Source organism: Aquila chrysaetos, chromosome 4, assembly GCF_900496995.4.
Source record: "Aquila chrysaetos chrysaetos chromosome 4, bAquChr1.4, whole genome shotgun sequence".
In the NCBI taxonomy this organism is placed as follows: Eukaryota; Metazoa; Chordata; class Aves; order Accipitriformes; family Accipitridae; genus Aquila; species Aquila chrysaetos.
The window spans coordinates 50,577,478-50,601,737 of NC_044007.1; the positions used below are offsets into that span (position 1 = coordinate 50,577,478).

The window sequence follows — 24,260 nt, forward strand, 5'->3', positions numbered from 1 at the left end:
GGGGATTTTTCTGAGAACATAATTAAGACAAATGAATTTAAACATTCAATCTCCATAATGGACTCAACAGATCCCCATTAAGTGATACGGGCACGCATCCAAATTACCCTGCTGAAGCCAGCAAAATCATCTTTTCATCAAGTTTTGTTCCATTAAAAAGTGTGAGATTAAATGTCCAAACATTGTGTGAGCAGTTAAAAGCACAGGATAAGGAGAAGACAGGCAGATAACATCAAGGGATACCTGAGGATACTGGCTGGCTAACTACTGCCAGATTTTCCTAAACAAGATTAGGAAAGAGCAAGAGGCAACCATGTTGAATCAATCTTTAACAGACAGTTTTGTAGCACACAAGTTAGGGCAGAAAGATCACTGCAGCAAGTGAAAGACAGTAAAAGTAGTATATATACTTTATTAAAATATAACATAGAGAAGCTGCACCTATAGCATTGATTCCCTTCTAGGGGCCAGTCTTACTAATAATGGTGTCTCTGACTAAAATAGGATACAAATAGGAACTGTCATACCCAGGTTTGTATCTTGAAAATAGATGATTTTTCTCCCTTGAAGATAGAAGTGTGTAATGACAATTCAAGAGGAGCAGGGGGCACCTGCACCATACGTGGGACCCACAAACTAGCAGGCTTCCCCTCAACCTGACCTACTTCATCTGCTGAAAGATGCTGCTGTTCCACCACAACACAGAAGTCCAACACATGTTCTGTTCAAAATTCATTCCTCAAGAAGGGCATTGACAGGGGACGGTCTCCAGGCAAGAGGCAAATGAATGTTCATGCACCTTCTCCCCTCTTTCTGATTTTTACATATGCTAAGAATCACAGTACAAAGAGTTCTAAAAACCTGTGTATAAAGATCAAATTGCTATGAAAACGTCTCAGAACTTGTAAAATAGTCTTTGTTGCTGCTGGCCTTTTTAATAATAAAAATAGGGTTTAAAGTCTGGTCTTGCAGCAAGCAGGAATCTCTAGGGTGACACAATAACCATTTTAGTTAATCTGACCTGCAGCACAAATCAAGAGGTAAGGTATGTTTTAAAGTCCTCCCTTATAGTGAAATGGCATTTGCAGCATGGCTGTAATCACACAAAATGAAAGGTTTTAAAATTGACCTCTCTGTTCTTCACTCAATCCTCTACTGAGAAAAATATTTCTTTTCCTGCTCACAGAAATTCTATCTCACTTTTGTCTCATACTCCACATTTCAGAAAATATGCAAAATCTATTTTTACTACTACACCAATGACATTTCTGTGGCATTTTAATATTAAAAATTAAATTTCAAGTTGCGTAAGAAGACACGAAGTACCTCAGCTATGAGATGCCCAGACTTTTTTTTAAAGCAATACTGCAAGTTGGTTTTAAAACCCTTTAAGTTACGAAGTACATGGTATGTGGTTGTTAGCATTATCAGAGCTCCAATAATTCAAGCTATGCAAATCTTGCAAGATTTTCCCTAAACACTGCAAAGAATCCCTTAAACACAACTGAAGAAAGGAAAAAGTATATGCTACTACAAATAAAGTCAACTAGGTCTGAGGTTAAAGAAAAGCCAGACAGGTGGCACTTGTCTGCATGATGCTGGCAGATAACATGCATCTCAAGAAATTCCTACCACTGTCCACTTCTGCAGGAACTTCAATATATAAAGTACTAAGAAATAAATGAAGAGATTTCTTTTCTCTGCTTCTCAGATTGAAGTGCTAGGAACCTATGTTGAAAAAAAACAACCCCAAAATAGTCTTGGCAATGCAATAACAAATAAATACAGCTGTATGGATGTAAATGAGCTCAGAAGAAATGCTGGTAAGACAGATGGGGAAGCTGAACACCACAATTCTGGACTTGGTTATAATTAACGCAAGGGAAAGACTAAAAAGCATATATATAAGATACTGGGTTTAATATCAAGAAAAAAGCGGGGCTGTCTCCATGTATGACATTGTAGGCTGACAGAGTATGGGACAGATTAAATAAATATTTAAAGTAACAGAAGAACTGGCAGGAAAGGAAACCAGGGAAGGCTGAAGACAAGTTAATGTATGCCTAAGGGTTATGTGTGCTATCCAGCAATAAGTACATCAGGAGTAATAAAAGCACTAAGGTAGATGAACACGAATTTGTGTAAGACTTGCAGGGGAAAAAAAGCAAGGAATATAAGCATACAAAAGTGGCAAAAGCCCCTGATTCTTTCAGCTTCCACAATAAAGAAATTAAACAATAAATTAATGAATATTAAAATTCAAAGTAAATCAAAGCAACTGTGACCAAATACCAACATTTATTTTTCTAGCTCGCACCAGTGAAAAAGGAAGCTGAACACTTACATAAGTCCTTACTACTGCCCTTTACTGTACATTTTTAAAGAACTAAATATTGAGGTACCTTTTAAGTGGGGCCAACTTATCCCACTGAACTGACTTCTCTCTCTTCTTTCTATCTTTTTTTTTTTTTTTACTACCTTTTTTAATCAAAGTTTCACTGGGTTTCATTGTGTTCTCCATTTAGTGCTTTGAAAGTTTTCTACTGCTCTCAGTTGCTTCTCCCTTCACTGTCTTTGGAAAAAAAGAACTAACATTTTTTCGCGTTCCCTTTAAGTGTTTCAAGGAACTTGTGACAAAAATGAAAAATAAACCTTAAAAATCTGTTTTCAATCCTGAGCCTCTCACACTGGTTGTCATAAAGCTGACTGAGCATTACCGCCTCCAGCCTCTACCTTTCCTATACAAAATTTTCTGCCCTACAGGTTGAATGCAGCTGAATAGCAGACTTCTCATATGGGGGACATTCTCTGAGGAAAACCGACATTTGAAGGCTGCATATTTAAACATTTACCATCCTCTCCTCTTGCCTGTAATGCAATTTCTCTTCTTGCAATTGCTTCCTTTCAAACTGTTTTAATTAGCCATACAATTAGTTTCCACTGACTCTTCCCTCTGTTGTAATTTAGATTTAACAGCAGAAAGGCAGAATAGCATGCAGTGGTTTGATACGCAGTCCTAACTTATAATAGGGATGAACGTAATACTGTAGACTTCTTTCAGGTTAATATTCTACACACATGCTTCAGTGGCAGAACAGGCCCTACCGTGGCTGTGTCCCCCAAGACCAGGTTCCTTGCCTGTCTAGAACTAAAGGGTGCAATAAGATGTTTTGGAGAACAGAACATTTTTCCAGGATAGCCATGAAGTAACCTACCCATAAGGAAAAAAACAAATTCCTTCAGTTGATATCCAAGATTCCCTAATATATAAATAATTAACTCCCCAAAAGAATTCAAGAAAAAAATCCAGGGTGCAGTGACTTCCTGACTCTTTATTTTGCCCATTCTTGTTAGGAATTTCCCAAGTGTGAAATGTATATTGCCTTTTACCAGTTTTTTGGTTTGTTTTGTTTAACAATTATTGATGCATTTCTGTGTATCCTAGAACACCTGGAGCATGCTTTCCCCTGTGCAGTCCCATCAGCTTGCCTTACTTGGAGGCTCAGCGAAGTTCCTGGGTGTCTGGCATCCAGCATCAAGCTCTCTATGCGCATTTTCAGATGCTGCCTAGGCTACTTTTGTTGGAAGGCCAAGAAAAAGACTACAGCACATCACACCAAAGCAATATATTTGTAGTTTTTGTTAAGACTGCTCAATGACTGTCAGCAGACTTGCATTATCACAACGGGACGGTGTCCAGCCCTTGCAAGACATTACTTTAAAACCAACTGCAGTTCTTCCAAACGCATGATATTTTGAATGTCTGTCAGCTGCTGTAACACTGCATATTCATTCACTCACTCTTGAGGTCTCAAAGCTAGAGAACCTTTAGGACTTACTTACCTTCCACCTGCAAGTTTCTCCATCTCATCATGCAGTCCACCCAACACTTGTTCTTGGCACAGAACTCTCTGGCTCTCCATTATCATCCTTTCGTCACACTTTTAGTCCTAAAATTCCCTCTTATTAGCAAGTTTCTAATTCAAGGTCATACTTTCAGCTTGTTGCATGTCCATTATAGTCTCAGAGAAACTTAGAAAAGGCTATTTGAAAATCCAAAACCAGGCTTAATGGAGTTTTTAGGGGGCTTTTGTTTTTCCACTGGATAAAGATAGTTGCTACCATCTTCCAGCCAGCTGGTTTTAGGGTATCTGACACAGTCAGCTGCTCTTTTCTGATGCTCCTTCAAAACACCAATATGAATGCCACATAAACAGGGACTTGGTTCACTTTTTAGTTTGCTCAATAATCTAACACTTCACAGCATTTCCATCCCTAACTTTCTGCAAGACTTGTAACACAGAATCTCTGATGATAACCCTTTGTTATTTGTAGGGCTACACTGCAGGATAACAAAATTTATGTCTGTTCAATAATCATGCTTTTTTTTCCAAAACATGCAGTAGCAGGTAAGAAACACTACAGAACAATAAAGATAATATAAATCAGATAATTAAGCAGAAGCTCTCAGGATGTCACTGAAGGCTCATAAAAAGCCAATTGATCGCGATGAGATCTTATTTTGCTCGCAGCATCGTTTGCTTTTTGAGAGGTTATGGTTAACTAGGGAGTTTCCTTTTCCCCTGCCACAAGAGTGGTCTTAAAGAATTTGAACGATTAGGTTCAGAAGACTAAATACAGAAGCAGCCCAAGAGGTGTAGGGGAAAAAGGAAACAGCTTGAAAATATGAGTTGGAGACAGCAGGGAGAGCAGCAAAGAATCAGGTTACAGTTAGTTGTTATCTGAGAATGTGAGAGGAAATAAGGGAAAGAGTTAGGATGGACACACATAATAGAAAAAAAAAAAAGAGGATTTTTGAAAAAAGATAATACAGAACAACTAAATTTCCGTCATTACTGTATAACTCCCAGAAACTCACTGGAATCATGCAAACTTTTTGTTCTATGTTTTTGATAGGGTTTGTTTTGTGTCTACAAAAAACCCTAGGGTTTGCTGTTTTCCTCCCAGTCAGTTGATACTAAAGGTATTTCTCAGCATCTCATCTATTGACGTCTTGTGACATGTATGTCAAAATCTTAACAGTTAAATGCGCAAGTACATCAAGCAAGCAGGAACAAGGGACCTGTGCAGTTGTAAGTGAACAGAGCTGCTGCAAGAGCAAGGCATGGGGCAGGCAAGACTGGTGCCCATCAGGTGCTTGCTCCACATGCTCCTTCCCCTAGTTTAAAACTTGGTTGCTCACCTTCATCTACTGATAGATGCTGCAAGGTAAGAGCAGAGACGAAGGTAGCTACTACGGAATAAGCAAAGATGCTATCAGTACGATACCTGTTCACCCGCTCAACCCCAAGCAGCAATCTTGCACACGTACAATCTGAAAGGTTTGCCCAGCCTCTGCCTTATGCTTCCTGAAGCCATACTATAAGCACGCTCACTTTTGAAGATGAGAGACAGAAATACAAAAGATCAGGGTTTATATTTAAATTTACAGTATATACTGTTTAATACTGACATTTTTACAGGTCTTCTGGGATGCACCGTTCATATGGCATACTTGCACATGTGACAGTATCCTACACCTACTCAATTTAAGTAAGCTCATTTCAGAAGAGGGATGAAGCCAGAGATAAACTATAAATACAGCTACAAGAATTGCATCAGCTGAACATTTTCTTCGTAACTGGAAGTATAGTTGAAAGTAGAACAGGAAATAGCAGAAAGCACCTAAAAAAAGTTATGGTTTAAAAGTGCAAGCACTGGGGACAATGCAAGGACTGTATCCCCTCAGCTTGAAGTGGCAGATAAGGCTGAATGAAAAGTGGGGGTAATTCACCCAGACTTTGGGAATGCTGTTGCACAAAGAGCTGGCTCATGAGGTGAGCAAAGACAAAATTCTTGAGTGCACAAAGGAGCAGCTTGGGGCAAGCCTTGCAGCTGTCTCGGAAGGAATGCGCACTTTCCATAGGTATTAAAATCTGCTGAAACAGGTGAAAGGGGGAAGTAAATAAAGATTTAATTCATAGTGAGCTACATAGACTAAGAATATAGGAAAGTAAATGACTTAGCATAGGGGAAGTTTGAGGCAATAGGTCATGCAAAAAGGGATGAAAAGGTCACAGCAATTATGTATAGCCTTTTGGATAAAAGAATCCACTGCTGAGTCTCTGAATGTACTTCCAGCAATGTTAAGATGTTGCCTCCAGCTGCTAGATGACAGCATATCCTGGATTTATGAGAATTCATTGTTAGGATGTACACTCTGCATTTTGGGAAACATTGCTTTAGAACTTGCCCCAGTGCCATTACCCAACACCCTCTCCCTTCTCCCAGGGGTCACCATCAACACATAAAAGACAGCTTTGAGGAAGGAAGGCCCATATTCATTCTTAAAGAACTTTAAGTGGATCAGATCAGGCTTTCCAGTGGATAGTCAACCAGAGTGGCCTGGAAATGATCTGATTCCAGCTGGCAGAGGTATCAAAATTCCCAAGTGTGGTTTCTTAGGAGCATACTACGCTCACAACATGACAAGACAGACAGACAATGGTGAGCCTTTTCAGGCTTTCATCCCAGTATACACAGTGCTTCTGCGTTACCGCTTTCAGCCTTGGGATATTTGTTGATTTTTATTTTGTTCTTATTCCAGCTCTACTCATGTTCGTATTTTTTAATGCAAATGTGTGCTGACCATTTATCTCCAAACTGTCAATAAAGTGCCAACACTGATCAGAGCTGCATTTGGGCTCATTTCTACTCAAGCTTGAGATAGTCTCACAGATAAGAAAGCACCCCCAGCACAGAAGGTGGGTTTCCCATGTGGCATGTGAAGCCTGGAGAAGTTCTGGCTGCCTCATTTTCTGGAGAACAAAGCAGCAGAACAGAGGGCAAGGCAATACCAACAGAGAGATATGCGTTGTCCCAAGAAGCACATCTGCCTCTTCTTTTGGTGAAGCAGTTTGAGACCATCGCTCTGGGAGCAGCACAGCACGGAGAAATAAGCAGGACAAGTGTGATGAAGGCTGTTAGTCTGGCACAACATAAGATGCACTGAAGGATGTGAACTCAAGCACTTAACAGAACATTAAATACTAAACTCAGACACCTTCTCCACTCTGTTGGCTCCTTTTTTGTACATCAATATTCCACTTTTTAACAGAGATCTCATTAACAATACCAACTAATCTAAAAAGTGACCCAAAACACACACATATAACTTCTTTCTGTTCTAAATATCCAAATCACGGAATATTTTTCAAGATCCTACACATTATTGTTCAGAGGAAAAGAGAAAAGAAGTTGGATAAACGAATTGCTTTGCAGTGTTTTATTAAAAGAAAGAACCTCTAGAAATGACCAGATGATGCAGAGGTAAAGCCACCTACAAAACAAGACAAATTAGCATCACCCACTGACTGTTGATCCTGGTGGCACTAGAGGCAAACTGGGAAGGGCTTTAGGGCAACTTTGTACTCACAGACTATAAGCATGAAGGATTGATAAGCAGAAAGAAAGAATTAAAACACAGATACTAAAGCAAGTTCCTTCTCTATCTCCTCTTCTTTTACAAATTTCTTCTACTATGGTGCAAATCCAGAGCATTGATTCTAATACTATTTTACTGGATTTCCATTTGTTTTGCCTGGGCTCCTACATTAATCCAAACAATAAGGGCCTTTAAAGCATTCATAAATAACCTGCTGCTGCTGCTGGCACCTAGGAGCCAAGTGCAGCAATGTTAAGCAACAACAAATTTCATAGTTCAAGAGGCACAGTTAAGGAAAAAGGTTGCTCAGAAAATCACTCTCATTTAGCACAAAGATCCTTAAAAATTGCATGAAATCAGTCAAGTAACTATAGAAACCAATTTCTTCAGCTCTGTATCACACGTCTCACACCTCAATTGTCTTTATTATCATCCGCTGTCAGATCCTTAATCAGAAATGTGAACAGGCTTGATGATTTATTCAGCAGGGAAAAGAATCTGTAGGTCAAGTGAAAAATTTCACACACACATACACACGCACACACATCTTCAACCTTAGGTACTTTCATTTCATTCTGTTCCCAGTAGCTCTGGGGGCAACTCCAGTGAGATCCAATATTAAGGCTCAATTAAAATAAGCTCCAATTAGTGGAGCTTTTTTCTCTCAGGCTAGAAAAGTCAGGAAATGGATATTGGGAAATGTAAAAAGTCAGCTACTGAGAGAAGGCTGCAGACATAAATGAACTTATTTGTTGATTTCTACAGTTGCTATGCAGAGGCCTCTGGGAGTAAAAGCTTAACCAGTCTAAGCTATAAACTAAAACCCCTGCAGCTAAACATGAACTGTGTGAAACAAGGGCTCCATTCCAGAACAGAAAACTGCTGGGCCCAGAAAATTAAAAGCCAGAGGCGTTTTCCATTTAAAACTAAATCCCAGTACCGCCTCCCAGCCAAAGAATTATAAGCAGTATCAGATTTACAAAACGAACAATTACCCTGGAAAAATGTAGCCTATTGTACAGTCCCAGATGCTAAATCTCAAAGTTTCTTTTTTTTTTTTTTTTTTTTTTTTTTCTAATCCCACATTATATTCCTACCAAGTGTACTGCTGCAGTTTACAAAGGACCATTTCTAGACAGGACTGAAACTACGAAAATAAAATGTTAAAAAAGAGAGCTCATAATTCATTGACCTCATTTGAAGCGCTGCCCTTGCCTGTGGCAGTTCCTGTCCTTCCCCAAGGCCTCTGCAAATGGTATGCAGCAGCAAAATAAACCCTGACCTAATTGCCAGGACAGGGCTGCCAACCTTCTCTCAACACACAAAGGCAAGCATGGTAACTGGAAAGTCCTACCTCTTTCGCTTTCTGCTTTAACCGCAGTTGCTCTGGATCTTCTTTATTGGAACGGCTCTACCAAAGGAAGAGGAAAAAGATTGAATAGAAATTACTGGCATCCAAACACCATCATATCCGTTAAATATTTAATAAATGACAATTTTCTCTGATGATTGAAAGATTTAGCCCCAGGGGTGAATGCCTCAATCCAGACTGGCTTCCCTCCCCCTCCACACACATACGTGCACCCCCCTCCTCATCTGGGCCGGCTGCCTCTGCTCTAGCCTGAAGCAAGATTAAGCTGAAAATGATGCTAACGCTGTCAGTCAGGTCCAGTCTAGGCATGATGTTGTTCATGTCAGCAGCAGACACTTACAAAGGACAGGAACTATAAGAAAGAAAGGGAGTCGTACTCATGCAAGTACAACACAATTCTTTCAACTCTAGATTAGGCTTCCACCCAAGGGGCTCCAGAATTCAGCTTGAAACAAAACCAAAAAAACCCCCAACAAACAGAAGATTATCAAGTTACACCTGATGGAGCAACATCTACTGATCTTTATTTTTTCTTGCTCCTGTTCTTGAGGGGAGGGAAGGCAGAAGAAGGGTACTTATTCTGTACTGGCAGTGGCTCCCATCAGGGGTTTGCAGATGCTAGGGTACCACCTCCAAGACTAGCCCTCTGATCTGACTACAGAAAACAAATACATCTGGCAGGCCAGTGGATCTCACCGGGCTCCAGCCTGAACAAGCATAGCGAACCCATATTTTCAAGCAGTGCCATACACAGATATGAAGAAAGACATACCAATTTCAGAGCCAGAAATAGAGCCAGGAAAGACATTCACAGCTATGTGAATACATCTTTTATTTCATTTTGACCAGTAGGAATAATCTCAAAAGAAGAGTTCACCCCACCACACATTTGAAAGAACTCCCGTGATTCTTTTAAAGAATGTAAAAGGCTAAAATCCTCTTCTGTATAGCCTAAGCTATCCTAAACATTATGGATTTCCAGTTACAGGATTAATGGTTACTAAACTTAAAGCAGAAATAGGAGAAACCTGAAGATGTTCACCAGTCTAAAGGATACCACTACTTCCTTGGAGAACAAGAAGTGAAGTTCTTACCTTGGCTGCTCGAAGCAACATTTCACGTTCCTCTTCATCCTTTCTCTGCTTTTCTAGGTGATCAAGCTTTTCAAGAAATCTCAGCTGTGCTCTGGTGTCACTAGATACGATATACCTATCACTCCCCTGGAAAGAGAAGTTTGTTAAAGACAACCAGACTTTTATACACACCACTAGACCTAACAAACCCAATGGGAACAACCTGAAAAGAAGAACATTATTTTTTCAAAGCTGAAAAGTATAGGCTGTTTTGAAAATACTTCAGGTGGGAGGTAGTCATTTACACATCTCCTCTCCACTGAAGCATGTTTCCTGGCATCTGTGACTAGTAAGAGGTTATTGAACAAGTGACACTAACAACATGTAGTCTATATTGACTATAACAAAAATAAAGTCTTTAAGTCTAAAGGCTGAAACTTTGTTTTAAACAGCGACTTCATATCCAGTAAACATAGGTACAAGACTGTCTTCTGGACAGGTTAAGAGTTAAAAACCAAGAATTGTAAAGCAACAGAACATCATATCCTTTCCCCTTTAAAGAGAAAGGGTGAAGAAAAAATAAAATTTGACATTTTAAGTTTCTAGTGTTTGGTGTTCTAGTTTCATCCATTTGATCCAGAACTTGAAATAAGCCTCACCTGGTATTTCCAAAAAGAGCTTTTATGGAGTGGAGGGGTGGTTTAGAACTCGTTATAATGAATCTTGGGGGTGTGGAAAGTGACATAAATTATATATGTTTTATTATAGCTTTAGGAATACTTATTTTTGCCTCAGTGGATGCTCTCAAGTCATAGAATAGTTTATGTTGAAAGGTGACCTGTGGAAGTCATCTGGTCCAGCCCCCTGTGCAAAGCTGGGCCAGTGAATACTAATGAATACTTCCAAAAATAACTGGACACACATGCATTGAAACAAGACTACGGTCCTTTTGGACTAAAAAATAACAATCAGTAATTTATTTTTCAGACTGTTTTTGCCCTCACTGGAAAGCCTGAGTTTAGTTTTACTTCAGATTGGAGAGAAGACAGAGAAAGGAAAGATCTAAAATGTGGTCAACAGGCAATGAAAAGCTAGTTTTTACTGTTCTGCTCTTCCAAAGACACGCTATTTAAGGCATGTGTTGGCCAGAGGGCATTAGGCAAAACAAGGCTGGGAGCCCATTGTAGATGAGGTATGTCTGTGCCACTTGTTTATACCACTCTTTAATGCATGTCCTAGACTCGTCTTCCTTCTGTGTTACCTTGTGAGCTTGCCTTTTCCTGAGAAATTTATCCTTGGGCTTTTACCAGCCAAACACATTATATACTTTCAGCAACCCTTCTTTCTACCCTACCCCAATCTCACACTTTAATGAAGCAACCTTGACACACAACTATTCTGGAATAAGCACAGCATATTTTACAGCTGTATTTTAGGCAAGGGTATATTTTAAGTATACGGACTATCAATGACTTCAGTTGCTAAATTTTTAGTTTTCAAACACACTATACTCAAGATTTCTTCCCATACCCAGTCATATCCTTTTCAGAGCTAGAAGGAAAGTAAAAGTCTTCTTGTGGGGCACTGTTGTCTCCCAATCTGAATTCTCACAACCCAGCCAGAACATGAAATCAATCCCTCTTCCTGTATTAAGTTTGGTCCTTTTCAGTGAGCTACCACACTGTCACGTATCACCAATTGTGGCTCAGACCACACCATGTGTTGCAACCAAGGAAAATTTCTTTCCCAAGCAGAGTCTGTGGCTCTGCAAAAAAGTCCAACAAACCTTTCCCCTCTCTTCTGTTACTGCTTGAGATTTTTTTTTTACTGCTCCCCACAAAATAGACGCTACTTTCAGTCTCAGTCCATTAGTACAATTTGTTTTGAAGCAGCAGTTTATAATAATCCACCACCATGCCACAATCCTTTTAAAGGGACAAAGAAGAAAACCGTATTACCAGAAGATTATTTTTTCCAAAGTTTAGAAATGTTTTGCTTTGGAATGCCCAAAGTCAGAATCAGATACTTAGATTTTTAAAGCCAAATCCAAGACCCTATGCCAATTAGGAATGCAAGCCTCTCAACCAGAAGCACCCCAATGCACTACCATGAGCTTATATGGAACAAGAAATGGGTGGATCCATAATAGTATTTCAGCTCATCAACAACTGTTTTAAGATGCCTTATTTCAGGAATTTTTGGAAGACGAATACCTGCAGTTACATTTTGTCCTGCTCAATAAACTTGTTTTCTGTGATCATTCACCACTGAATTGTTTAGACAGAAAACATCATACTGTATACCTGTTCATAACTTCTGGACATTACTGTTATGATGAAGCAAGTTGGATCCAGTGTTTGTCATGTAACAGTTTAACTTACTCACACAAGGCCAAAACCTGTCCCCTGCTACAACAGTGCAATCCCAACAAAACTAAAGTTACAAGTGTAATCGAGGCCAGAATTTAAGTTACTGATAGATAAAGCACGTAACCACAATACAGAGCAATGGTTAGATATGGATGCGCCAAAGCTGAACTTGTGTATCTGACAGTTAAAAAGTCATTCTTACTTTAACTGAGCTAAATTTAATCTGGAGTTCACCAAAAGCAAAAGGAAGTTTTTCTGCTATCCTGAAAGAAACTATTGCTTTCACACAACAATAGCACATTAGCACATCTATACAATCTTGTTATAAACTCATCCCCCATACTTTTTTTTTTCTTCAAGAGAAATGCATACACTCAAGACTTCTCCACCGATGTGTTCTTAAAGCACAGCCAAGTCCTACCAAAATTCTTATGTTAGGTTTACACATATTTGAAACACACAGCATTAAAGTAAAGCATTCCCAGGTATGTCTTTAATGAGATGATAGCTGGCAACAAATTCAAGAACAGCGATAACGCCTTGTCTGTGATTTGCAACTTCCTTCCTAGATTGTCACATACTTGTAAATGAACCTGAAACCTGACTAAGACACTTGTGGTTTAGCACCAGGAATGTATTGTACGTTCAGGGGCAGAAAGGAAAAACCCACACACAGGGAAGCTGTGGCCCACTTTGGTCCACCAGGAAAGAACTTGGAAGAATCCCACAGAGACCAGTTCTCCCACAGAATCTGAACAGTTTAAGTCATGCTGAACAGCCTTGCTGAGGATGGCAGTTGCAGAGGCTCAGCTACTATGTGGGAACCTATTAAGCTTTGGCTTTTCATAGTCAACTCCTAAACCAAGTTAATAACAGAAAGGCTTCTGATAAGTTAGCTCGGCACTCTGCAGCTTGATGGTGGCATGGGATGGGTAGGAGGAGGCTGGCTATTTTCTCATCTAGGAGCGCTCATTCCTTCACTACATTTAGAGCTTAACCCGTAAACCAATGCAGCGGCCACGCCATATTGCCCTACAGATAGTGCAGTTTAGGGTTGCGGTGTTTTACTGCTGCTGCACATCGGGAAGCTGTTTTCATGGAGCAATGTTTATAGCACAGCACCGTACCATGCCTCTCGAAGCCATGTGCTCATGGGCTCCAAACACAGGAGAGCGGCAGTGAGATCATGCTGTGCTGAATCCACCCGCATCAAAAACATTTTTTAATCATTGTACTGTTTAGTTGTCATTATTAATTCTGGTCTTGGGTATCATATTATGTCACATGCATACTCTTATACCTCTGCAGTTCTCCGGATTATAGGAGGGAAGCAGCCAAGGAACTAAACCAGCTAGCTAATTGCCTTTATGCTCTTACCAAGGCTCTATAAAGGCACTGCAACAAGAGTTGCAGCACAGAGAGCAGCTTACAACAATCTGAAAGGCTATTCCTACTTCACATAGAGACCACCATGATAGTTTTATCCTATTTAAGTTAGGAACTTCCAATTATATACCTTTTTTTTTTTCTTTCTTAAATTTAGCAAAAAAGGGCAAAAGTTGGCAAGTCTACATGGTGGCATGGTATGAAGCTTTTACCTTGCCAACTCTCTCTCTGCAGGGCTACCATCAGTTGTAAGCTGCTAGGCATGAGCTGAGCAAACTGGGAAGAAGAGTTTCCTGAGCACAGTCCCATGAATCATTGGCTTTTTACATCAACTTCTACCCTAACAATAGTTACCTTGGTTTCACCACACCTATCCCTATTCCTGTCCATCTTTTTGTAATTAAGATAGGCCAATACAAAGACTTACAGGGCAACTACCCAATTCTCTTGGAGAGTTTCTGGATAATTCTCGGAAATACATGGAGCCCACATTGCTCACTGGTACCTATCAATAGCCTAGAGGGAAAAGAGGATGGGGCAAGCACTGGGGGAGATAGAATACAGGACTGTGTAAATACATAACAGGGCTCCAAAACCCTGTAGTGTTCTGTTCTTGAACTTAGATTTCTAAAAGCCTGTTAGCATCTCTCACCATAATATTACTCACAAACGCAATCCTGTAGGACACTCCTCTGTAGTGTAATACCATCTTCCTAAAGAAAGAGGGTACCTGTGCCTCCAGAATTATTATGCCCATTACTTTTTTGTTTGTTTGTTTTGTTTTTGATAAAAGACGAAAAGAAAGCAAGCTTATTGTAGTCTTACAATCTTATCATTGCTTCTGGCAATTCAGTCAGACAAAAACCTATCAGTTTTTCTATTGCTTTAGTTCAATGAGAAAGAAACCAGCCCCATCAAGCCCACTGTCCAAAAACATTCCCTTGTGTCCTTGGCGTCTGCAAGACACTTAAGATCTACTGGTTACTCAGGACTTCAGCTTCCACCTCACTTTTGCTCACAAGCAATATTGGATCTCCCACTTTGGAGAGACAACACAGAACATGTGTAGATTTCTAAAGACTTCTCATAAAAAACTCTACTTTTTCTGTAATGATTTTTTTTCTACTGCATCCTCTTCTGGCAAGGAACAGCATACTCCAACTGCTCCAGACATCACTATAAATACTTGGAAGTTTCCACATAGTTCCTGCTCTTTACTATTGCTTCTCCAGTGCTTAAAAGCCTATAAAAAGCGTTCAGTACAAAAATAACTCCTATCCCATCAGTCAGTTGCTCTTGTTAAATTTCATTAAGTATAAAGTTCCTGTAAAAAAACCCAAACAAACAAACAAGAACTTAAGAGTTGACAGATACATCTGCTTCTAACTTCCAATTTTTTTCTAAAACAGCTTGAGGCTGAAAAAAGTAAGGACTTATTATTTAATGAAAAAAAAAAAAGTCTCAAAGCTTCCCATTTGTACTGTACAAGCATCTTAAGGGATACTGGCCCACTGGAACCCAATACACTTTATACTGAATGAAGCTAATACAAGAGGGAGGGGAGGGAATCTTAACTAGCACTGGCAGAAAAAAAGTTCCAGAACCTTTAAGATCAAAGGGGTCTCTGCCTTCACATGTAGCACTTCTAAAAATAAAATACTCAATTCGGTTTCCCAAGGCTTTTTACTAAGCTAGTACTGCAGTTCCACCAACAGTAAATGCATAAAGCAAACACAAGCCCCTAAATCAACCCAACCACCAAGAGCATTCAAAAATAGCTTTACATTTACCATGCAAGACAGATTTTGTAGAAGAGCCACCACTTCTGTGGAAGAGAAGAAATGCATGCATTTACTCTTATGCTGGGTTTTAAGAGCACCTATTCAACAAGTCGAATGGAAAATGTAAAGAATAGTTAGAGGCTATAAACAGTTAAAACAAAACCACCCTTTGGTAGATACTGAAAATGCATGTATTGCATATGATGTACCTATACTCGGAAGAGGTGTACCTGCAAGGCTGCAAAGCAGGAAAACTTAAGTGCAAAACTTGCTTAATGATTTCCTTTACCTTGTGGGTTGATACTCTGTGCTGAGCAATTACAGTTAGTTTTTCTAGGAGCCCTCGTAATCTCTCCTGTGTAGCGTGGGAGATCAAGTTCACAACATCAGAGTTAAGTTCCATAATGTCATGCCTTTTACCTGTGGAAGCAGAGAAAATCCATTACGTGTTTTAGTAGTAGCTGATAATTGAAATAATTAGCACAGCAGGTATTCTGTTCCCCCTGGAAGTCATACCCATTATGAATAAAGGTTTGGAGATTATGATTTTCCTGGTAAAGTCACAACTTCAAAGATCTTAGACATTACATTAATAAAACTTAGCCTGGAGCTTCAGAAAATATAGACATTGTTTCACTTAGCCTCCAGAACCGCTCTCCTTGCAAGGTCATTTATAGGACAAAGTTAATAAGAACACAAATCAAGCTTCATGTTCGGGGAGGGGGAGAAGTGGTAGCTGTAAAAATTAGTGCCATATTCTGTTAATTCCAGTAATTAAAAAAAATAGAGAATTACATTTTGCCCTGTTTGACACCATACTTGTTAACAACTCATGACATTTATTCGATGAGCGGGGATAGTTTTTGCAGCGCACTCCGGGCACACGGGACCCTCTCACCTGCCTCGGCTGCCCGGCACGGGGCGGACAGACCCAGCCATCCCACGGCAGCAGCTCGGACAGCACAGATCAAGTCCAGCTGGGGTCACCGTGCCATCACCTTCAACCTTTCCTCTCGGGCTGCCGCTGCCTCTCTGCGTTTCAGCAGCTGCGACCGAGGCTGCCGACAGCTCTGGGCAGAGCTGTCCCAGCCCCATGCCCAGAGCTGGGCATCACCTCCGCAACCTTCCTGCGGCTGCAGGCTGCCGACAGAGAAGCCTTCCCGTGGTTGACACCATCGATCACTCGACACAACTCCGCCTAGACACCTGGATGTCAGCAACTTTTCCCTGGTAGGCATGGCAGGCAGCAGTTTCACACGCTTCATATGCCATACCCATCAGAAGCGCTCTTCCTTGCCCCTCACTGCATTTACAGCAGCTGTAATACTTTATGGTGCAATATACAGCACGGCTTCAAAACCCATTTCAGTATTTATTGCCAAGTGTAGTGTTAAGAATGGATAAACAGTACACTGTAAAAAACCTAATCACCTATTTCATTTGCCTTTGCTACTCTAACTGAAAATGAATAACAATCTCACAAGACAGGCAGAATCTACAATGTTTTCCCAGATACGATCAAAGTGTTCCCACTATTTGATCTCGGACAGTAAGCATTGACCTGTACCTTAGCTGAGTGCAAACTCATTTTGCTCAAGCACCTTTCAACACTTCCTCAGCAGTATTCCCATCAGAATACTGAAACATCAACTTAAAGAGAAAACAAAATGCCCCCAAACCTCAAGATCTCCCTCCACACACACACACACACACACTTCCTAAACCAAAGTTGGCTCAGTTCAAGAGCAGAAGCATTCATTTTCTGAATCGCTGTACTCCCTGACAGTATTCCTTTCCTTGCAATCAAAGCACTTTTCATTTGTGACATTAATAATAATAAAATATAAGAATAAAATATAAGTTTTTAATAAATAATTAAATAATGATTGAATAAATATTTAAATAAAATAATTATTATTGTTGTTATGATGATGATTGATGGAGCAGCTACCATGCCAGCCATGAAACAGCCAGGCTTGTATTTTCCATCTTTCAATGAACTGTCTTCACTCTCCAAACCAGCCAATTATCTAAAAGTACTTTCTGTTTATGTTTTTGTAGAGGTCTTTATTTTTCCTTATATCTACTTCCCATGGATGACCGGTTAATCCTCTACTGAATTTTGAGAAAAGCTTCTAGGCACCAGTTTCAGTGTATATTTTCCCTTTTCAACTAGTAGCACAGCACTTACTTCACTCAGCTATGCCCCATACAGCTCAGATGGCACATCTGGCTAACCAGTGCAGGATGTACTGAGGTAGCAGATAGCATTTGCAGGTTACATGCTTGTCACAGGCTAGCTGCTTAGTTTAGACTAAGAACAAGTTGCGTGCAGAAAGACTGCAATCATGTAGTTAAACCACTGTGACAGAATTATGACTGCACGTAGGAACTGCAGGCTTTCCTGAATGCTCAGCTGTAAAACTCACTGTTCCAGTATGGCAAGCTACCAGGCAGACAGCAGGAGCAAGGAGTTGAGCAACATTCACCCAGTTTGCTGTAGACAGCAGTGGTACCAGTCAGTGTGGTGCTACACAAATGCCTGCTCCCTGCTCTGACAGAACACAACATTGCCAAGCAACAGTTATTATTTTGCTCAGAAACTAACAGCTGAGATGATACATACACTAAAAAACTTCCTGTTACAGTTGAGTCTCAGCCATTCAACGTACGTTCCACAGTATTATTCACAGATACAAACAGCTTTAACATCTCTTTTGCATAAAATTAATGAAAGATTTTTCCATAGCGGGACTCATAAACAAAGGTCTGCCCCATGCATATTGGCAGTTTGAAACTTATTCCTAATCACATGGGCGGGATCTGTAATGTTTGTCAATAGAGTACATATATCTGAACAGGCTGAGGAATGCAAAAGCTGTTAGGAAAGTCAGCGTAATGCATCAAGTTAGGAGCTGCAGAAATAGGAAAGCACGCTTAAGTGTTTGATTTGACACTAGCATCTATATGGTTGTTATGTGTTCCATTAAGAGTAATATAGTCAATCCATTCTCACATGTAAAAGTGGCACCAATTTCTTTTTTCTGGTTGTGCTTCAGACTACTTCCATGTAAATAACTTAGACAAAAAAAAACCCCAAAAAACTTAGTTGTTTCCTAGAAGAGGAAGTAAAAACTCAGTATAGTTTGGTGGAAACACATGAATTGAGATGGCAGATCTTTATAGTTCCAGCTCCTTCTTCAAAGATTGGAGGCTGGCTGATGAAACAGGCAAGGAAATATTACATCCCTACATCTCTGTTACATATGCTTTGTTCTCACCTATGTTCAAGATCATCTTCTGAAGCGCTTCCGAGGAGAGAAAAGGTTCATCTGCACAAGAACGGATCACTGTACCAATGAGCTCAGAGTTTGTTGCCAAAATGCATGCGTTCTCCTCGTTAAGACTGACCCCAGCCATTGAAGTCACATCATTTATGTCATCTTCATCTCTACTAAAAAGAAAACCAACATTTTATGCTTCGTTCAGAATGCGTACAAAGAAAAAGCCTCTCAACTATCAACAAACAGCCACAGTCCCGTATCTTGGAGGCTACCCCTATACAATAGATGTTTAGTGTGGGCGTGGACAAGGGCAGACAGCTCCTAAAAGCTTTCACATTTCAGTCAAGTGCCTCTCAAACGTTTAATTCACTAACGCCTCAGTTGCTAGGCATGCAAATCCTTTACATGAAACTGAAATCCTGAGCAAGCTCGGAAACCAAGGACTGAGGTAAACCTGGATTAAAAGTCCCTAAAAGCCCCCCACCCTGCACCACTGCTCTTACAGCCTGAAATTTGTTCTAAAACTCCAATTCACCAGGTAGAACCAAGTGTTGAATAAAGCTGAATACTGACTCATTGAACTTATAAACATTTGCCTTATAAACTTATGCCCATTTTCTGAGATGCCTATCCTACAAACTGAAGCTTACAGCACAAGCGTATTAGCACAAACCTGATCTTCACTTTTATTTTAGTGAGTTCCCTTAAAAAATAAGATACAAACTCTCCTTGTCAGTAGTACCTTGCCCTTTGAATCAGTCCTACCATACAGTACTTATGTATGTAGCGGGGAGGATGCTATGCTTCTGAGGAACAGAGGCAGATCTCTAGTTTTTAACATCCCTCTATTAGCTGGATTCTGCTGTAGCAGCTTTGGTCTACATATTCAAAATAAAAACTCAAGTCTGGTGTACCTAGGGCTAACATAACTAAGACTAGCTATAATCATGGCAAAGCTCATGTTAAGCAAATAGCCTGTGTGCCTCAGCTTTGAAAAAAGAAAGATAATTTTGTTAAAATACTGAATGAATTTTATATGGGAAAGGTTTTTGCAAGACTCTAGCAATGAAAATACGCAAGTTATTTTCAATTAAGTTTAGATCATCAAAAGAAAGCCTTTTTTGCTTCACAAAGTGACAAAGGCCCTAATGGTGGCTTCAAGTGTTTAGAACCAGAATGCAAGTCAGCACTAATTAATACAGACAGGTGGAAGCACTCAGCCTGAAGGTCTTTGGATTTGGAAAACAAAAGAAAACAAATATCCCCAAACCAGACACACACCCCTCCTGAAAAGTATTTGCAGGAAGGTTTGATGAAGTTAATCTTCAGAAAATACTGTGTGACCTAAATAACTCTTGAACAAGGGGTTAGTCAAAAACTTGCCATTGTTAGGTGAAATGGGATCTCTTGGAGGCTGTCTTCTGACTGGCAACAGGTAAAAGCTGAAGTTATTAGAATGTGGGTTGGGTTTCAGCAATACTCAAAAAACACAAGAAAGAGTTGGGATTTTTTCTTAAACTATAGATGCATTTTCTCCTTTAGGCTTCAATAGGTTTCTATGGCGCAAGTCTTCTCCCACAAACTTCTAGAGAGAAGCCAGGCTAGGAAAGGAGTCCAGCCTTCCCCTACTCCTCCTGCCATTTGTTTGTGAGCCCTCATGGCTAGGAGTTTCTATATGATTTGTTCAGGAAAAAGGAGACCCAACAGATTCTCAAACCAGCTTCATTCATTAGGTCTAACTAGATGTAGCTTCCTGACTAGGCTTGTGCCCCAAATCCATCGTGCTAAGAAAAGTGTTAATACCCTGGGATTGTCAGAATGGTTAAGTGATCACAGTTAGGATTCAAAGCTGAAGTCACTGCTGCCAGAACAGCTTCCCTCCTCCTACCCCTTCACAACCAGACACTGAGCAGTTCCAAGTGTACACTCATGCTTTATCAGCCTAACAGAGACCCTGATCTTTCAATAAGAGCGTAAATGAAGCTTCACTGCATTCTAATTGAGTGCTAACTCATTTTCACAAGTACACTCCAGTTTCTTCTTCTTAATGACCCCTACAGAGAAGCTGGTGGCAGAGACAAGAATCCCACCGCAAGTGCAGTGACTGTCATGGATCTGCTGATAAAGGAGATCACAAAATCAGCACAGCTACCACCAAGAGTATAGATCACAAGCTATCAGATCTGCAGATGCTGGAACCTGACATCACCCCAACGGAGCTGTTTACAGAATCCAAGTAAGGATGCTTCCATAGCATGAAACCATAGCACGTGGTTTCAGCAAATCATTTTAGCTTTTAATCTGGCCGCATACTCCAAATACTCAAGGAAGGAGGAGTTAAACTTCTGTACTATACATCTATCCACCTTTCTACGTACACAAGTTTCAGTTCTCTAAACCCAGCCTTTATCAGGCTACTATATTCTGTAATATTTCCATGTATGTAGTCTCTCTTGGGGGCTTATATACAAGCAGACATCTCTGCCTGTGCTATTTTTAAGGACCAATTCTAACTTTTTCACTGTGGGACATAAGTTTGCATTAAGTCACCGAGTCACTAGCCTTGATGAAAGATTAATTTGCACCTATGAAAACACTGCTGCACTTATTTTACTTAACCCAAAGAAATTAGTATTACATTTCCTCAGAAGTAGTGCTCACTAAAGATTAATGCAAGTTTCAGAAGCTGTGTTAAGGTTGTACCTTCTCCTACTCTTTTTTTCCTTGCTGTTCAAACAATCCCCAATCATTTTAAGCAAGGTATCATGTACTTCCAGTAGGCTATTCTCATTCTACTAAGGTGATAGATTTAAAATATTCCAGAGTATACATGCAGACATTTGTTGCACACTGACTTGCTTTCATTTTCAGCAATCCCACTGCAATGCCCCTCTTCTACACCACTTCCTTTAATGCTTTTTGCATTTGATCATGTCACACCCAGAAATCAACAAGAAAAACTCTCCCAGCTGTTATAAGTCTCCAGTAATTTAATCTTATCAGGACAAGGGGGAAAACAGAACACAGAATTCTTTCTGAGCATTACCCTGCATGAAGCCAGGTTCGCTATTTATACTGAATATTCTACTGGAAAAAAAGCCCAAGCAATGCAGATGCAGTTCACAGCTATGAATGTGCCTATATTGGCTGAAAAGTGAGTCTGTGGCACCCTCTGGTGTTTGACCAACGAACTTGTCACCTTCTGAATCCATCTTTACTGCATTTTATACAAGTCAAAGGGAGAACTAGAAAGGCATGCATAACCCAAACCTCCATGCATCATCATGGACAACTACATGGGACAGAACAATTCCAGCAGAGTGAGAACCAGCAGCCCCCCCCCTCCATGGGGCCAGAGGAGCAGCTGCCCAGATGTTCTCCACTCTGCTGTTTCACTCCTGTTTGTCTGCTAGTTGAGATTGCTAGTACCTTCCAGACAAAATGCACAAGTCAGAGTTGTATGCGCTTTGGTGAACAACTCCATTAAACAGAATAGATGCAAAACAAATATCTGAAGATGCAAATATGCCTTATTTTTTCCAGAGTGCCCTAGCATATACTTTACAGAAGTATGCAGAGCAGCTTATAAAAATCTTGATGCTTTTAAAACAGACTTCCCTTTACAATACATGCCATGGGGAAATCAAGTGGGCTAGTGATGCCCATGTTTAGCTGAAATAATTTCTAGAAGGTTTTTTTTAACTGGGGGGGGGGGGGGGGGGGGGGGGGAGAGAAATCACCTTTTTTTTTTTACTGTTCATCTCAGGCAACCTAAACCAGCCCATTAAAGAGCAGACAAGGTCAAATTGCAGTTTATTAAGTACAGCTTAGTGAGTATTACGTTCTCGAATCCTACCCTAACCTAGTCGACACAATGGCAGAGAGAGTCAGGCTCAATGACATACTGCAAGGAGAATACACAGCTTGAAGCGTCACATATATAATCACATCAGTTATAAGACACGCTCTCTGCCCATAATGAATCCCATCACAAAACCTGAAAGGGGGCCATGGTGCTTCTCTCTGTCTCACACATGATCAGCAGTTGATGGATCACAGGTCACAAAGAATAGCTGTGCTGGGAATACTGAAAGTCAGGACAGAAGAGAGCAAACCACTTCACAGCTTACTGGGGAACATCTACTGCCCAGGCCAGATTAACACTATGTGGTGCTAGACGTGCTCAGAAAACACAGATACTTGACTGAGGGAAGCCAAAAGTTCAGGTACATGCTGCCCAGGTTCAGGTATATCAGGAATCTCATACGTAGTTTTTAAAATTGGAAAGTTTAGTTATAGCATTGCAAAGAAGCACCAGGGGTGTATCCAAAGACAAATTCTTCAGAAACAAGAGACTTACTAGAAAAATTTAAGGTGAGCTAGAGATTTCAAATCTGAATTCTCATGGACTTAAGCTACTCTGAAAATCATAATCCAAAAGCAAGAACAGAAATCCATCTCAGATCACAGTGTAGAAGCAGAGCTTTTCCTGTGCTAAGAATTTAACGATTCAAAGAAGGAACTTCAAGAATTCAAACTTTTTCATGTAACACAGTTGATACACTCCAATTAGAAGATGACAGAAAAAAAATAATTGTTTCTATTTTTTTTGTAGGAGTTCATTTGTTTGTTGTTTTTTTAAATAAAATTATGTTATTTATGAAGTGATTTTTTTTTCCCCAAACATCACTACCCAAAATTACATCCCAAATTATATTCTGAAGTATATTTCATAAGAGCTTGAGACAGCTGAACAGAGCTATTGCTTTAACATCAGCTTTTCATTTCAACTTCTGGCTACCAGCGTTTTAAGTGTTCGTCGTATACTGTATGTTACTGTAAGCAACAACAGCTCTCTGTCTGTATCAGTGCACACAAAGCTGTAGCTTTCAAGAGATGAGAAGTCAACTGGTCAACAAGACAAAGGTGTCATGTCTGCTTTTATCCCTGCAAGAGCAACTTCAAGCTTGCCTTAAACTCGTAAGACCAGTAATGCTTATGGCAGCCTGTACCTCTGCTCCAAAATTACATTTCAGAGCTACAAAAATAATTTCTGCTTTCAAAAAGTTAATGTTACCAGAACTAAAATCTGTAAGCACTCTTACAATCTAAAGGCCTAGAGAATATGCCAGAAGTCATAATCAGAGGTGTAGTCAAAGACTTTCACCTCTACATACAGGAAGAAGCTTGTCAGAGGAGCTAATAAAAAATTTCAAAATACAGCACAGAGCCTTAAGACAGGTTACCAGCCAGTCCAAGAAACAGTTCAATGCTATCCAGCCATCTGTAAAAAACAGAGGTTATATCTGCTTTAACCCTATGGAGAGCTTTTAGTACAAGGTAACTTTGCTTTACATTAGTTAATAGTACTCACAGGATGGAGAGATCAATATGGCTCCTCTACAAGTGAAAAACTGATACTTACTGATGCACACTGTTTATATCATTACACTCTTGTAATACCGATGAAAATCCAACTTCATCAGGACAGTTTTCTTTCATTAAGAATAATTAACATCTGCTACGAGGTCAAAATTTTTAGGTTCCCCCT

At 40.0% G+C, this 24,260-nt stretch overlaps 1 protein-coding gene across 1 annotated transcript in view; it reads right to left on the reverse strand.

The window, feature by feature from the left end:
- TAF4B (TATA-box binding protein associated factor 4b) overlaps window positions 1–24,260 on the reverse strand; it is a 75,581-nt gene that overhangs the window by 17,272 nt on the left and 34,049 nt on the right. Inside the window, exons 10-13 of the mRNA XM_030012809.2 lie at window positions 18,707–18,876; window positions 15,715–15,845; window positions 9,911–10,036; window positions 8,799–8,855 (exon numbers count right to left, since the gene is read on the reverse strand). Coding sequence (XP_029868669.2) covers window positions 8,799–8,855; window positions 9,911–10,036; window positions 15,715–15,845; window positions 18,707–18,876 — 484 coding nt within the window. The remainder of the gene's footprint in view (window positions 1–8,798; window positions 8,856–9,910; window positions 10,037–15,714; window positions 15,846–18,706; window positions 18,877–24,260) is intronic.